The sequence below is a fragment of the Sesamum indicum genome, linkage group LG4 (genome assembly GCF_026168435.1).
Source record: "Sesamum indicum cultivar Baizhima isolate 11 linkage group LG4, ASM2616843v1, whole genome shotgun sequence".
Lineage (NCBI taxonomy): Eukaryota > Viridiplantae > Streptophyta > Magnoliopsida > Lamiales > Pedaliaceae > Sesamum > Sesamum indicum.
In genome coordinates this window covers 5,723,398-5,740,419 of record NC_142660.1, presented here as the reverse complement: position 1 = coordinate 5,740,419, position 17,022 = coordinate 5,723,398, and the positions used below count along the sequence as shown (strand labels likewise).

The 17,022-nt window shown below is 36.8% G+C and overlaps 3 protein-coding genes across 7 annotated transcripts; 1 reads left to right on the top strand and 2 right to left on the bottom strand.

Annotated features, from left to right (window-relative positions):
- On the top strand, positions 1-4,722 carry LOC105179814 (UDP-glucuronic acid decarboxylase 6). 4 transcript variants are annotated; one of them, XM_011103453.3, is made up of 14 exons: positions 1-151; positions 421-499; positions 1,356-1,466; positions 1,990-2,076; positions 2,153-2,240; positions 2,589-2,680; positions 2,924-2,988; positions 3,074-3,162; positions 3,278-3,355; positions 3,437-3,530; positions 3,644-3,710; positions 3,801-3,864; positions 4,009-4,049; positions 4,277-4,722. In XM_011103453.3, the coding sequence occupies exons 3-14, from the start codon at positions 1,377-1,379 to the stop codon at positions 4,460-4,462; spliced, it is 1,041 nt and encodes a 346-aa protein (XP_011101755.1). In that variant the 5' UTR covers positions 1-151; positions 421-499; positions 1,356-1,376; the 3' UTR covers positions 4,463-4,722. The 4 variants fall into 4 exon arrangements, with proteins under 4 accessions (XP_011101755.1, XP_020547105.1, XP_011101753.1 ...); XM_020691446.2 differs by having other exon boundaries at positions 421-506; XM_011103451.3 differs by lacking the exon at positions 1-151 and adding an exon at positions 181-298.
- Positions 4,723-5,320: 598 nt separating this feature from the next.
- LOC105179822 (putative methylesterase 11, chloroplastic) lies at positions 5,321-8,004 on the bottom strand. Its single transcript, XM_011103463.3, has 5 exons — positions 7,470-8,004; positions 6,638-6,880; positions 6,179-6,322; positions 5,938-6,069; positions 5,321-5,805 (listed from the first exon to the last, which is right to left on the bottom strand). Exons 1-5 carry the CDS (start codon positions 7,842-7,844, stop codon positions 5,527-5,529), a joined length of 1,173 nt encoding a protein of 390 aa, XP_011101765.1. The 5' UTR covers positions 7,845-8,004; the 3' UTR covers positions 5,321-5,526.
- A 238-nt stretch (positions 8,005-8,242) lies between these two features.
- Positions 8,243-16,934, bottom strand: LOC105179816 (RNA helicase family protein). Of its 2 annotated transcripts, XM_011103458.3 has the most exons (13): positions 16,743-16,934; positions 16,594-16,640; positions 15,597-15,677; positions 14,436-14,652; positions 13,796-14,213; positions 12,871-13,074; positions 12,195-12,355; positions 11,412-11,597; positions 11,007-11,235; positions 9,870-10,069; positions 9,486-9,620; positions 9,130-9,339; positions 8,243-9,022 (listed from the first exon to the last, which is right to left on the bottom strand). In XM_011103458.3, the coding sequence occupies exons 1-12, from the start codon at positions 16,814-16,816 to the stop codon at positions 9,156-9,158; spliced, it is 2,136 nt and encodes a 711-aa protein (XP_011101760.1). In that variant the 5' UTR covers positions 16,817-16,934; the 3' UTR covers positions 8,243-9,022; positions 9,130-9,155. The 2 variants fall into 2 exon arrangements, with proteins under 2 accessions (XP_011101760.1, XP_011101758.1); XM_011103456.3 differs by having other exon boundaries at positions 8,243-9,339.
- Between the last annotated feature and the right edge of the window lie 88 nt (positions 16,935-17,022).

Sequence of the window (17,022 nt, the reverse complement as noted above, 5' to 3'; positions counted from 1 at the left end):
AAGAAAAAGAGTTTCAGTAATTACCAAAAGAAAAATATTTATATATAGGGAGTAGTATTTTACAACACAAATACATTATTTTAAGGTTCCGTTTCCATGTCTACCTCTGCCTCTGCTTCTGCCCGAGTCTTGGCATGGAGTGACCTTTAAGGTACGCTGATTTATATATATATATATATATATATATAATCAAGATATGTTATTGAATCAGATGCTTGGCTGTAATCTTGCTTAATCTTGACGATTCTTCTCTCTCTCTCTGTCTGTCTCTGTTTCTCTCTCCAGTTGGTAACGTTTGGTATAACATAATGATTTCTGCGAGCCATGCTTTTTTATTTTGTTGTTCATTCCCATTATTTATTTATTTTTCATTTGATTACTTGAATATTTTGTCCTTAATTTTTGGGTTTTTGTGTGCAGTATATAAGTTGAGGTGTTTGCAAGTGTTGAGAGTGGAGTTGGAGAAGAAGTTGTAGTTCCAGTGATAAGTAGAATACAAGTAAGAGGTGACGATCACAGCGCTTGATTTTTGTTCAAAGATTTCTTTTTTCAGTAAATTAATTCCCAATTCCCACTTATCTGCTTTGTATTGGGATATAATGTGATTTGGTGAAGAAATAAATCCTTTTCTGGGTTGGGATTATGGTGCTTTTGTGGTGCTGAAGATTTTACTGTTGCCTTTTTGTTTTTTTTTTTAAGTAATAATAATAATAATTTATTAGAGTTTGATTCATCTGTATTTGCTTTAAAGATTGGATCTTTTTGGAGTTTTACTAGTAAGAGAGATTTGGTTGCCTCTTTCGAGTGTTGAAATCTGTTGGGTTGTGATTTTTTACTTAATTTTTATGCTGGTTGCTCTTCTGGGTTCTTGAAATTGTGAATGTTGTCTGGACTCAACCGTTTTTCTTTACTTAAGTGATTGGATATGATTTGATTTGATTTGATTTGATTTCTCCTAATTTGCTGTAAAAAGATTTGAATTTTCAGCTGTCTTACTAATTTAAGAGAATTTGGTTTCTTCTTCTGAGTGTTAAAATCCGATAATTCTGCACGGAAAGGGAAAGGTTGTGAGTAGATTGTTCAAGTTATGTTTTCGTTTAATTTCTCCATTTGTTTTTGTGACGGCGATCAATGTTTTTATTCCATCTTATATATGGCATATAAGATGCAATCCTTTGTTTGCTTTAAAGATAAAATGGGAAATAAAGCAGTTCCTTTTCCAGATCGTACATTAAATTCTGGATGATTTGGACCAATCTACAGGATTTTGAAAATGAGCCATGCTGATCTTTTGTTTGTATTGTATTTGGTCTGAACTTGATTGTTATACTGACCTAATTGGTATTTGCATTCAGCAACTGAAGAAGCAATTTATAATGGCTAAAGAAGTGTCAAATGGACCGAACCATGTCACCTCCAAGCCGCCTCCCGAGCCTTCACCACTGAGGAGAGCAAAGTTCTTTAAGGTATGAGATGATTGGTCCTCAGTCGAACAGTGTTTTCTTTTTTACTTGTATTCATCTCGAGGAAACTCCTTTAATCTTCGGGTCTGATCGACAAGGATTTGCAACAAAATATTAGTAAGCAAATGGAAAGAAGAATTTGAATGTTGATCTAATTTCACTCTGAGACATTGATGTTGTAACATCACAAGTATCATTTCGCCGTTTGCTTGAGGAGGAGCATGGACTGATTTATGGGGTTGGGGAGGGGGGGTTGCATGCTCTGCTTGTTTGATATGCCTTATTTTATGCACGTCTAATGCAATATAAGGATATTTGTTCGATTATGGAAAAACTCAGAGTGCATACTTTCTAGGCATCAGAAATACATTTTCGTCAGGAAACTCTCATTATTCGTTATTCATCAGAAGTAGTTCTATAAAAGTTTTGCATAATTGTTCTTTCTCCGCCACTTCTTGCATCCGATTATAGATATCTATACAATGGTCTTTGTCGATGTCAGCACCAACTAACAACTTAATAACAGGCAAACATGAGAATCTTGGTTACTGGTGGAGCTGGATTCATTGGCTCTCACTTGGTCGACAAACTGATGGAAAATGAGAAAAACGAAGTAAGCTTTTCTTGCACTAGCAACGGTTTCCGCAATATGTGCATGTAACTAACATTGTTTGTTGGCTTTTGCTCAGGTGATTGTTGTTGATAACTACTTTACCGGCTCTAAAGACAACCTAAGGCAATGGATTGGTCATCCACGATTTGAGCTTATTCGACACGGTAGGTATTCTTTGCAGTTCATCAGTTATCCGGATGTTTTTAGTTTAGAATCTAATATGGTGAGGATGTGGTTCTCACATGTATATGGGGCCATAGAAGGTCGTTGCTTTAACTCAAAAGAGAAATAACGTGGAAATGCAAAGCGAACTGGATTTTATGAAACTTTTACTTGATAGGGCCATCATAGGGTGGAAGCATCTTAAAAGATTTAGCTCTCGTCATCTCGTGAAGGAATCTTTCTAGAATGAGACTTTTCTAAGCTTATAAACTTTGGGTTTCTGCAACGAGAATTTGTTCCATGGAACGCCGATGTTAATTGTTTACTTATTAATCCTTTTTCCTTTGCAGATGTCACAGAGCCTTTATTAGTTGAAGTTGATCAGATATACCATCTTGCTTGTCCTGCTTCCCCAATTTTCTACAAATACAATCCTGTGAAGGCCAGTCCCGAGACGAAACTCTCTCTCTCTCTCTCTCTCCCCCCCCCCCCTCTTACACTCTTGCATGCACACACGCACACTGAGGTTATCCATTTGCGTTGACACTTCTTTCCCTCCAATATGAGAAAGAAGAACATTTTATAGTTTCAGAATTACTAAGTTTCGTAAACTTCACGATTTGACAACATAATTTCTTCACCGATGGAGCAATGACCGTTAACGTCAATTCTTTGAATCCAACAGACAATAAAGACTAACGTAATTGGAACGTTAAACATGTTGGGACTTGCCAAGAGAGTAGGAGCAAGGTTTGGCAACCTGTCCAATTTTCTTTTTGTTTTTGTCATAGTTTCTCTTGGATCTCCTTATTCACTGTGTGTGACATATGAATAGGATTTTGCTGACATCCACATCAGAGGTATACGGGGATCCACTTGTGCATCCTCAGACTGAAGATTACTGGGGCAATGTGAACCCTATAGGTATTGCTATGTTGCTGAGAGTAGGAACATAAATTTCCCCATGTCGTTGGGACATAAGCATTTATTTATTACGTCTAAGAAGCGTTTGACACATTATTTTAATGTGGAACTGCAGGAGTCAGGAGTTGTTATGACGAGGGGAAAAGAGTAGCAGAAACTTTGATGTTTGATTATCATAGGCAGCATGGAATCGGTATTAGCCTCTCTTTTACTACTTATATAGTACATCTCAAATGGTGCTCCAGCGAATAACATTCTGTTAAATTTTCAATAGAGATACGGATTGCAAGGATCTTCAACACTTATGGACCCCGGATGAATATTGATGATGGTCGGGTTGTCAGCAATTTCTTAGCTCAAGCAATACGGTAATACTCTCTGGCCACACTGCTAGCAATCTTCATTAAAAATTCCAAGCTTGGTTGTGATCAATCACCTAAAATGATTGTGACTGACTTTCTTACATGTCAAAAACATGTAGCGACGAAGCTTTGACTGTTCAGTTGCCTGGAACTCAGACAAGGAGCTTTTGTTATGTTTCTGATATGGTATGCAGCAGCTTCACTTCATTTTAGCTTTGCTATTAGAAATTCATAATAATACCTCTTATGACATCATTCTATTTGTTTTCGGCGAAGGTTGATGGTCTTATTCGACTGATGGAAGGAGACAACACCGGACCAATCAACCTTGGCAATCCAGGTCAATAACATCATTACCTCACTGTCAGAATCTTACTTTCAATGCGTTTCATTTCCATCTAGTTGTCTCTTTTCCTCTCCATGAAAACTTCCACCCCAAAATTTACTTTTACGTCAGTTGTCACTGACAATATTTCTCTCTCAGGTGAATTTACGATGCTTGAGCTCGCAGAGACTGTAAAGGAGGTAACTTCCATAACTTTTTACCATATTCTCGTTATACTCAACGAAGCCCATCTGGGAGCCTAAGTTTTCCTAATATCTATTTGTGCTCAGTCGATCAGTACTACATTTTGCTGTCATACCATATCGAAAGTACTATCAAGACGCAGTTTCTTATCGCGAAATTTAACAGCCCAAGTCCTCATTTCTCAGCTTTCTGAATTTAACACGAAATGATTGTAACCTTGCAGATGATCAATCCAGAAGTGGAGATCATGACAGTGGAGAACACTCCTGATGATCCTCGCCAGAGAAAACCAGACATAACGAAGGCGAAGGAGCTGTTAGGCTGGGAGCCGAAGATCAAGTTGCGCGATGGCATTCCCCTCATGGAGGAAGATTTTCGCAAGAGGCTCGGAATCTTGAGGAAGAACTGAACTCTGCAAGCATACTTAGTATGCCATAATAATCCAACCAACATGGACATCTGAGACATACCTCTATCCGGCTTCGACGCGTTTTTTTTCTTTTTTCTATTTTTTTTTTGGGAAATCCCAGTCCCTGTTTTGGATTGCTAAGTGTTGTGATTTTTGGGTTGCCATTTTGCCTTGTTATTGTTTTTTCTTTTTATGAAGGGCAAACATGTCCTTTCATAAAACTTCAAGTTAGTATTAATAAGATATTGAAATTATTATCACCTTGCTATGTCATTTTTAATGCATGAGTAATTTAGTAGTGGCAAATATTATTTTGTTAATTGCCCTTTTTGCCCCTTGCATGGCATCTTGAAGAGTAATATTGCAAAGCAAATATAATTCTTGTTAGACATAAATAGTACTTAAATAAGAGCAGTAATTTAAGTAAAAATATATTTGATTATACGTAAAAAAATATAATAATTTGACACTATAATTTATTATAAAATTAATAAATTTAAATATATTTTCATCTTACACGAAAATCTATACCAAATAAAAAGTACAGATTTTTCCTTGGAAGTTGAAAATTAAACAGCCACAAGAAAATTGAAATCAGGCATACCTATGGAAGTGCTAAATCGCTTATTTAATAATAATTAAAGTGTACTTGCCAAAAATGTAATAAAAAGTTTGACTTCTTAATAGTTTACTACTAAGAATTAAATTATTAGCTCAAGATCCCATTTGCATATATTAAAATTTAATTGTACTTATTATATTTATTTTCACTGACAAGTCACAAGATAAGATCTCACATGAAATAATTACACCACCACCCCCTCTACTTTGGGTGATTTACCCTTCACCCCCTCTAAATTCTGAAATTAAATTAATTTCTTCTATAAAGATTCCACATGAGATAATTTCTCCGCCCACCCCTCTACTTTGGGCAATTACACTTTGACCCCTCAGAGTTTTGAAATTACATTAATTTCCTTTATAAGTTGTATCAACATTACAATTGGCCTTGTGTCAATGTTTGAATCAAATTTGATCACATCTAATGACCCCATTTTCACATTTTACTCATGTGGGAGATTTGATATCTCTACAAGAAGCCTATGCAGTGCTTGAGGCCTCGAGAAGAAAGGCGAATGATCGGAACCTTTGAGCTCAAAGACTTGCTTAGGGAAACTTGACTGTATCATGGCCTCCTGAAGGGGTTGAGGAATGGCAAGATCGTCGTCTGTTTTTATGTAAAACCTTGAGATGGAGCCATAGTTTGATGCAGAAAGGGAGAGCTTCTCTGTCACAGGTGCAAACGGTACTGCCCTCATGGACACCGATGCCAATGCAATGTCCTGGATCAATGTACATATACAAGTTTGTAAGAACAAAGATCAAAGACTCTCATAATTGATCAACATGGCAAGACTATCAAGAATTTACAGTTCAGCTCGTTACTGACTCCGTCTCTAGGTGCAGAATGGTACCTTTGAAGGGGTTCGATTAAACAAGAAGTCTTCCAATAGTGATTCGTCAAATTGTATAGCAGTTGGCTGACGATTCTTCCCATTTGCATACAGGAACTTCTGAGCACGTCGGTTTATGTCGCTTAGGCATGACTGCAACGACACAAAACAGTCACTCAAGTGACATCTGAACTGGAAAATATTTCAGAATCATGCAATTTGGTGCAAGATTTGCAGTACATAACACTAGTTATTTTTAGACCTGTTGAGAGAAGACATCAAGAGCACTCTGGCCATTATTCATCATAGTTGCAGCAACAAAAATGGCCTTAGAAACTTTTGTTGGATACAGCTCCATTGCGTAGGAAACACAAGCTCCACCAAGATCATGTCCTACCAGAATCACCTGCACTAGCAACTACTTTGTTATTACCATAAACTAATTAAGCTCAACGGGAGCAAATACATATTCCTTCTGTCCGAAATTTATCATTCTTATTTATTCTAGCTTGAGATGGATAAAACCCTTTTCGTTAACGTAAAAATATGATACTACTGACTTCCAGTCTCTAGACTCTGCACGCAGTACTCAAACTGGATGCGTTAAAACGAAATAGAGAGAGTAATAGTTTTCTGTTTTAGCTCTTACGTTTGATTTAGACGACGTTAGAAAACGATATATCTGCAGAAGAGATGAGAGGTAGAAGAATGTATAACATACCTGTTTGTTATCAGCAAGATTTGCTAGGAAATCAGTGAGGGGTTTGGCGTATTGAGGTAGAGTTGTGATGGAGTTTATGTCACAGAAGTTAGCTCCAGAACCAGTGAGGTCTATGGCATCAACTTCACATTGTCCTTCTTTAAGGAGTGCTATGATTTTGTACCAACACCATGCTCCAAAACCTCCCCCATGAACCAGCACAAAATGCTTGCTCTCTGCTACACCACCACTTTCTGCTGCATCCTAAAATTAAATGGAACACAGAGTATTATTTAATAAAATAATTAAATTTGAACTGGGATATCGAAGAAAAATTATTTTGAATGAAATTATTTCCTTATTCTTTTGTGAGAGTCAACTATGCAACAAATGTTATAACAATTGTGGGGCCAAGACATAATTACACTTAATTATGCAGGACAATGCTAATCAGAAATGAAGTCATATTCATTTTGATGTAATATGCTATCAGATAATTACATTATTTTCCCAAAGTCAAAAAATTTTTATTGCACTGAGTCAGCTTTCTTGCCTGAAAAGTAAACTTTCATTTCATCTGAATATTCACAATGAAAGAAAAGTAAAACCTCTAAAAATGGCCAAACAATAAAAAATTAAGGATAATGATATAATTATTATTTCAAGAGCTGGTATATATGCTTAAGAAACTATAATTTAGTGGTTGAGTAAACAACATACACAATCAGAAGACTAATCAAAAACAAGAAAAAAGCCAAGAAACATAATGTAATTTTGTAACATAAACTATGTCAGAATGAAAATGAGAATACATATGACTAATGAAACTTGAACAGGTTCTGAATGTGTCAACCTGATTAAGGAGCTGCAAAGAAGTAGACAGAGGACTAGAAGATGAGAGAGAGCGCGATCGTCTGATCAAACTCTTCTGCTTCTTGGAAGAAGATGGAGGGCTCTTGGTCGATATCGAGCGCTCCAAATGAAGAAGAAGATCGCCACCATTGTTCTGCAAGTGGTGGTGATAAAGCATGGTGGCAATCTGGGCCTGTTGTTTGATGTAGGAATCATCGAAAACGACCTCTGTTTTCGACTTGGAAGAGGCCTGTCTTCTGGATTTTCTGCTGGTGGCTAAGGGGGAAAGCCATGGAGGAAGAAGGTCCTTAGGTGATGATGATGATGATGGTTTGGCTGTTGGTGTTGGAGAGAAACATGCAAGTGAGTTTCCCATAGTTTCTTGTTGTCTAAGAGTCTGAAGTGATGATTCCTGCGTTTATATATAGAGAAAACACATTCATAATGATCAGAGTTTGTGTGCGTGTGTGTGAATGTTTAATTGGATGCATGGAGACTTCTAAAACGGGCCAATTAATTTTGGTATTAGATAATTGTTGAAAGGTTGGGGACTTGTATTCTCATGTTGAATAAATGAAAGAAGTCGGATTTATTATCTTGGCACGTGTTCGAATTTGAGAACTACACTACATCAGCACTGTTGGATGTTATTTTCATTATCATTTTGGTGTTTTTCCACACTTCTTGCATAAAAGAATTTTCCAATGGATGGCTGTCCAAATGGTGCACCCAAAGGAAGGAAATATAATACAGTTGATGCAAGAAAAGTCATCATTGACAATTACATGAGAGTCCAGATAAGCCAGTTTCCATACAATATTTATTAAATGGTTCCAGGTTCTTCATTCAACATAACAGGAGAAAAATATACAAGTCTGACTGAGATTGTGACAGATGAAACTTCCACTCTCTGATATTTGCTCTGCTCTAAATGCAAGACCATCAATAAGTAAAAGACTAGACCAGATCAAAAATCTTGTACAACTACCTATGACAACACTATGTCACATTCGCTGCTACCGTTGATTGACTTCAGAATCAAGCTCGAACTAAAAACAAATGATGACTTGAGATGTATGTTCTTACAAGAAACTGTGTTTCGTGCTTGTGGATCAGAGTCGATTGTACTTGGCGTACAGAAAATGGAGAAAGGAAAAAGAGTTTGCTGCCAGGAGAAGGTGATGGCATAGAATCAGCTGGAGAATTTGAACGACCACAAAGCTATTCCCCAGATGATGAATGAATAAACAGATGCTTCCACTTTCGCCTCAAGCAATTTGCATTGAGTGACTCGGCAAAGAACTAGCTTTGCTATATTCTCTGTTAAAAGATGGCATCATCAAATGCACTTGAGTCGTCTATTTGCCCATCCTTGCAATGGATTAAAGCAGGCAACTTTGATCACATCTAGAAGTCCATCAAATGCTTGCCATTTTGTGAAAATGTGGTTTGAGTTGTCGCAATTCCAAGAATTACGGCTCATTCAATGTCTATGAGTTTTGATGCATTATCCCCTCCAATGGCAAACACTGGCATATTTGCAGTCCATCCTTGCTGCCGCAGCAAAGCAAAGTAATCAGTAAACCTTAGTGTCGACTGGAAGATGTCCCTTAATCTTTGAGCTATCTTTCTCCCCAAAGTACTCAGTTTAATAGGCATACCAATGTATTTCATGTAACGAGGTGATCTATTCCTGCAAGGCATAACATTGAGGAGCCAGCTCAGCTAACCACAAGAAATCTATTCTAGAAACATTGCGGACATAGTTCTGATTAGTTCGGACTAATTCGTCAAAAATTATGCACTCTGGTTTCATCCGAAATAATACAGAGGAAGGGTGAATTTGCACCATGAGACCACTTGACAAAGCCCTGTCATTTGATGAATTCAAGAATTGAGATGTGAGTAAAGTTTATCAAATAATTGCTGTTGCAAGACAGAGATCCACATACTGATAAATTTTCAGCATCTTGACATCTCAATAGATGCCATTATCCCAGTGGAATTAAACAGTTACCTGTAAGTACCATCAGGCTGCTTCAGAGCTGCATTAAGAAAAAAGGAAGCAGCCAGACATCTGCGGAGCAAAAGTATGTCATCTCCACAGGAAGTGACACGAAGACCCATTTGTTCAGCATTTCTCCGTATTTGACTACAGATAGAGCAAAAGATCGAATTAGATATATGTACTACAGAAATGTTAACAAGGTTCCAGTCGTTTTTCCCCAGTAGAGAAGGGAAAGAATCAGCATAACATTGTGAAACTAGAACTAAAAGGCTGCATGAATCCGTATCAATCATCTCACCACCTTTGTCAGAAGCATTTTAAAGAAAAAGGAAAGTAACTATTCAGAATGATTATAAGTTTTGCTTTATGTATGCCAAGGAAACCATAGCAAACCTGTGGATATCACGAGCATGCTTTAGGGAGCGGCTATTGATAAAATTCTCTTTGCACCATTTTCTGAGATTTTTTTCAGCTTTTTCTTTACTGCTTACTAACTTGCTTTTCTCCAAGAACTCATCAGAAGCACGATATACATTTAATAATGTCAAATGATCTCCCTCAGGACTTGAGAAGCTCCTCAAAGCAGTTCGTGACTGCATTATGCAGAAGTGTATCAGTTCAAAGCTAATGATTGTAAGGAACTAAGAAACACATCAGTAGTCTCAACAGTGTAAAGCAGCAGCACACCAATATAGCAAGAATAAAATGAACTTATAAGAAAAACCAGTTGTTTGGGGTAAAGATAGAAATTCCATTATGCCAACTCGAATGTTATATAAACATAAAAATTTATGGTTATATTTGCATAGTTAGCTTGGGACAAAAGATTGAACCATCTGCACACAACTTCATGACAAATTGCCAACTTCCAACAACATATGCAAATAAGCTATTCAACGTTCAATCATTTCATTTAGACCATTAGAAAGAGTTTTCAGTTGCACTGTGGTGCTAGCTAGTACAGCAGCATCACCATAGACTATTGTTATCTCACAAGGTAGGAGACAAAATAGCTAAATGTACTGTAATAATGACATCACCAATGTAGCAGCTAGATTGACTAGCAAAAGAAGCACCTGATCCAACCTCATCTCGAGGGGGTTCTAAAAGATAGAACAGGATTCCTCTTAAGATAGTAAATTCAACTTTGGCTAGAGAAACTAAAAGACCTTAACCATCTGGCAACATTTTGTATTTCTCTAAAAGCACGCCACTATATATGAAAAATGAAGCCAATACCTCCTCACCATGATAGAATACTGGATCTACAGCAGGCTTAGGTTTTGAAAAGAACGCAAGATCACTAACGAGAATAATAAACTGAAGCTTATTCTTTACACACTGATATTGTTCATCAAATACATGCAATATTCCCAATGCATCAGACTCTTTGCTTGCTATCATCTCATGTTTTGAGTAAAATAAACAGTGTCCTCTTCAGGCATGTTTTGCGAACAGACCAGAATATCATTTTGAAGGATTCACCATTTAGTACAAGAATAAGTTGCAAGCAGAGAGCTGCAGGCTTACCTCTTCCAACTTTTCCCGGGGGGCATAAAAGATAGATTCGACTGAGAGCATTGCAACAACTATTAACATTTCTTCCAAGCAATTAAATTGACTGGCAACAATGAGAGCCTTAGAATAAATAGGATCCAGAGGAAGCCTGGCCATTTGATGACCAACTTCAGACAATTTACTCGAGTCTGTAAGAGCACCTAACAAGAATAACAACTCCATTGACTTGATAATAGCCATCCTGTACAAACGGATTCACGTATGAATATAATATACCAATATATGCAAACTAACCCCGAAGGGGGGGTGGGGTGTGGTGATCATAGTTTCGGATAATCACTGAAGAGTAAACCACAGAAAGAAATACACAATAGAGAGCAGCATATTGCAAAACTTGCTCCATGCTGTCACAATCACCTGTCTGGTTCTTCAATAAAGTCGAACCCAACAATATCATCAATGCCTAAAGCTTTAAGCTGCAAAATGACATTTGAAAGATTGCATCTTTTGATTTCTGGTGTTGTGGAATCTTTGAGCTTGTAAAATTCATTCTCTGGATAAAGACGGTAGCATTTCCCAGGTCCTTCACGGCCAGCACGCCCACTGCATCCAAATTGTTAAAGTTTTTCACTAGAATATAGATATTGATAAAAGAAATTGGCTCTTTGTATCTTTCTTTTATCTAGAAAAGCTGAAGACAGGTCAACCACGCCCTTTCACTATTACCAACTACCTTTTCTATTACCAAGCTTCCAGATATGCAAACCCCAGTTATTACAAAATAAAGTCATTCCGCACAATTTGAGTGCAAGGAAGGGGGTCAGGGTTCCAATATACAAAGTGTAACTAAGCTACTCCTACTTCAGATACCTCATTCGTTTCATTACCCACTATTGATCACAAAGTCATCGAAGATTCTTGAATGGCATAAGACAATTTTCTTTAATTTACCTGACATCTTCTACCAAACAGACTAACTAAGGTTCAAAATGATTGCATGATTTTCAAGATAATAAATATCTTATTCAGCACCTCATTCGTCCAGAAGTTGTGGAACTATCCACAAGGAAAAGAGAAAAAAGGGGTGATAGAATAAACCACCATTGTATTTTCAGAGAGAAAAAATAAATCTGCAACACTCTTTACAAGCATAAATTTATTCACGTCAAGATTATGTTGGGATCAATCCAATTGCAGTACCTTCTCTGAAGTGCTTGTGCTTTTGAGGTTTTAACAATGATCAATGGTTCAATCCCTGTAGAAGCATCATATGTGCGTACTTTAACCATTCCTGGGTCAATGACATACTTGATTCCTGGTATTGTTACTGATGTTTCAGCAATATTGGTTGCTAGTATTACCTATATAACAGAAGAGCAACAACTTATAATTAGAAATATCAACTAGATGAGACCCTATACAGAGGAAAAAAGGAGGAGCAATTATTGAAGGATGGAAATGCTCAGACTCCAAATAAAACCCAAGAATTTTCTCAGTCTCCAGCTTTTGTCCATAAGAATTTCATGAACGATCAAATAGTAAACCTCAGTAAGAACATTTAGTCTACATGATTGTAGACTTATCAACCATATACGCTATGTATCATCAAAAATTTAAATAGGTGAATCACAAATAACACTATAGAACAGATCCTCAGAGATAATTCAACAAAGGACGATGGTGGAAACTATCAGATCAAAACAGATTTAAAGAGCCTTTTGTCTTCCATAAAAACACAAGTTGATTTTTCAAATAATTTATCCATATGGGTATCATTTATAGAGTATTAATCCATACAATTTCATACGCCTCTAGGTGTTCAGTTCAAGAAGTTATTTATAGCATATCTTGGGACAAGCAAAGGGAAAAGATCAACCTTACGAAACCCAACAGGTGCAGGCATGAAAACTTTCATTTGTTTCTCTGATGGCAGAGATGCAAATATTGGAATGACCAGAAGCTTGCGTTTACTCTCAGGTAACTTTGGAAGGCGCTCTTGGACAAGCCTCTCAATAGATTCTATTTCTTCTTGGCCAGTCAAGAATACAAGAACATCACCTGGCCCTTCCTCCAGATGTATCTAGAAGTTCAACGACAAAAAAGTAAGTATTACAATATAAATACACAACAATGAGGCCCAACCATATAATTAAACTAAAAACAAGTGGAGCTTGTCAAAAAATTTACTCAACTAAGAATTAACAGCATTCGACAAAACTCTACACTGAACCTGAGAATATAGTTTGGGAGAGAACTAAAAAACCTTAACAATATAATACTGGAAAAACAAATCTCAAACTGATGCTGGAAAGAAAAATAAGTATACAAGCACAATAGACCTAAGGAACTATCCTTCAACCTATGAGCAGGGACAGAACATGATTTTCCTGTAGCAGTCAGATGTCTATAATGCTTCTTCTATGTTGCATTTCACTTTTCAAAATATCCGGACTTTTAAGGCATAGAGCATATCAATTGTTTGTTTTCATGGTAAAAGATACTTTTATGCTTCAATTTTTTTATACCAAGGCAGCTAAGTTCTTATATTTAACCTTCCAAGTTTTCACTTTCTTTTCTAAAAGTACTCCAGAGTTTCATATAAAAGCAATTAAAGGAAAACAATGCAATCCCTTATGTAAAATTTAACCCAGAAAATATAAATTGCAGGAAGAGATAGCAAACTGGCCTTTGTATGCTTGTCTTTCAAAGGAAAATCACAACTCAGTCAGCCAAAAAGTTGTTAAGAGCGATTCATGCAATAAATTGAGCAATCTGTATTAAAAAGGACTAGTTGTTCTAACCTGAAATATAGTAATCAAGGCTGCATCTATGTAGTCAGTTTCAGGTTGATGAGTGTATAGTATATCAACAGGATATTGCCGCCCCTGGACATGCACAGCCCTTGCACCACCAAAATACTCAGAAAAGATTTTTGCATCCAGACTGGCAGACATGATAATTAACTTCAACGGGGACAACTTTTTGCCTTGATTGTGCTTGAGGATGTTGGTAGATTGGATATCATTCTCTTTTTCCAATATTGCCCCATTCTCACCTTTTTGATGACCATTATGTACCACGTCACTGGAACCTAGAGACCTTGTTTTCTGTACATTCTTCAACAGACCGAGCAATACATCAGTGTGAACAGTTCTCTCATGAGCCTCATCCACAATAATAACTGAATATTTGGAGAGATATGGATCCAATAATGCTTCCCTGTAGTTGTAGTTCAAACATCATCAGTTAGTTTGTAGAGGGATTCTTGTCCAAGAATAACTAGATCCATGCAGGAGTCTCGTATATTCTACTATTTTATGTACATAATTTGCATACAAGAAACCAACTGCCCTGACATAAAAAACGGAACCAACTGTGCCTATGGTTTTGCATTAACATGATGCATGTAAAGAGGCATACAAACAGGCATGTTCATTTTACCTCAGTAACAAGCCATCTGTCATGTATTTGATCCTTGTTGAGCTGGAGGTTACATCCTCAAATCTAATGCCATATCCAACCTTTTGGCCCAATGCTACTCCACATTCCTCAGCAACCCTTTTTGCGACAGTTACAGCAGCAACACGTCTAGGTTGGGTTATCCCAATTATACCACCATTCCGGCAGAACCCTCCATTAAATAGATACTGGGGTAACTCTGTCAAAATAATATTACTTCATATAGATGAAATGTTCTGACTCAAAGTAAATAAGTAATACTCCGCAGATAAGGGCATAGGCAGACAAATCTGTTACAACTTGAGATAAGGCTGCATACCAATATCTGGAAGTCCTAGAGAATATGAGTAAATTAACTTTATCATTCTAAGCACAAAATGACATGCATGCATGTCATTGCACATATATAATATACACTGAACCCTAATATCTCAGTTTTAGGTTGTTCTGAGATAAGGCTGCCTACCAATATCTGGAAGTCCTAGAGAATATGAGTAAATTAACTTTATCAGTCTAAGCACAAAATGACATGCATGCATGTCATTGCACATATATAATATACACTGAACCCTAATATCTCCATTTTAGGTTGCTCTCACACCATACAACCTTGTCGAGAGCTATTATATTGTAGGCAAGCTAACCAAACCAACAAACACATACTTTCTTATAAGGACTAGATAAAGGCCAAATATGCCAAGTTAACAACTCACATCTTCATTGTGGATAAGGTACCAGTCACTGGTGAAGCTACCTGGTAGGCCGTACCTTATGGGAACATTGTATACCTATTGGCACTAAAGGTGCAGAAAGGAATACCACAAGAAGACAGATCAACAAGTTCGCCATTCATGAAAATTTGGGCATTGAGTACATCCATGGTGGCAAACTTCAGTCAATAGATTATTAATTAGAGAAGAAACAACAACTACCTTCTTCCTTTAGTGACTACCATTGATTACATTACAATAACCTTAAGAGGTACACACATCAACATCCATGTCGCATTGATATAGAGTAACATAACCTAGAACTTAACGTACACAGAGTATCTCAATCTTATCATTAAATGAAGTGCAATATGCTATTAAGCATAAATCCGACAAGAAAATCCACTTAGAGCTATGGTCATATAGAACTTACGTGTTGTCTTCCCACTACCAGTTTCACCAACAATAATCAGTATGTCATTCTTGCTGACCTCCTCCAAAAGTCTCTTTTCAACTGCATGATATGCAAATGCCAATTCAAGTAGATAAAAATTCATATCATGGAAATCAGAAGTTTAAAACAGCAGCAAAATGAAATAATGTCTCAAACATGCATAGCAAACAGGATAAAATCTACTGCACGCCAACGAAGTTTGAAGGTGAAAAAATAGTAAATTCTGGAACTCTTCTAGGACACTCACTTAAACCCTAAACCCTAGTCATGTAAAGATTTTGAAAGAGACACGGTTCCAGAAAATTAATGGTGATAACAGCAAAATATATGAACTTAACCTACAATCCACAATCATAAAAACATACGTTCTTGTGTGGGTACGGTGTGAGATCAATACACGATACCCTAATGCTTCTTAACTTGTCTTTTTGAAAGAGTAAAGAATATACAAATCCAATTTTTTTGCTGGGCCAGGAAATATCAACAGCTGCAGATTGAAAACTCATGGCAGAAGCAACTGACTTACTACTTGAGTCTTTATTTACTCTATGAATAACTTTCAAACTTAATGCAAGTCAATTTAACTGCACTAATAATCCACGATTATCCTAGGGCAAGAAAAAGTAATCTACATCTGCAAATTGAGAACTCATTTGAGACATTACTAATGTACTATGCTTTCTCTTTCTTCACTATATGAATAACTTTCAAACTTTCTGCATAATGCAAGCCCATGAAGTGCACATAAATCACTTTGGTCCAATATTTCTACATAACTCTGCTCCACCTCCCAGAGACTCGTCAATCAGAAGCATAAAGCATGCGTTTACTTTAAAAAAAATACACTTTCTACATCTATTACAACCCAACACAACACAATATCTCACCCCCCCCACCCCCCCACCCCCAAACCCCAAAAAAAAAATAACACTTCCTAAGCAAAGCGGTTTAAGTAAAAACATTAAAAGAGAATTACCTGTAGCTATTGGCAAAGCTTTCCTATGCTGCTCAATCTTTTGCCTCCTGGGAAATAATTCAAGTTAACAAATGACATTAATTTGCCAACCAACAACAATCGAAAAGCAAAGTACAATAACTATTTGAAACGAATGTGAGCATAAAAACCTGCCAAAGAAGTCGAGTTTGGTTCCGTTGAGTTGCTTGGTTTTGTCGGAGGTATTGGAAGCCATTGAAGGCATTCCGAAGCAGAGAGCTGTGTTTGTGCGTTTTTTGTAGACCTTCGAACAATTTCAGACTTCGGTATTTATAGGGCGGAGCGTCTACAATTCTATGTACGTTTTAGATTTCAGTATTCCGCTCTTTGAGCAAATAATTTCGAATGGGGTCACTTTGTAAAAATTTATAGGCTAATTATCTGAAAATATGAAATTACACTAAACCCCTT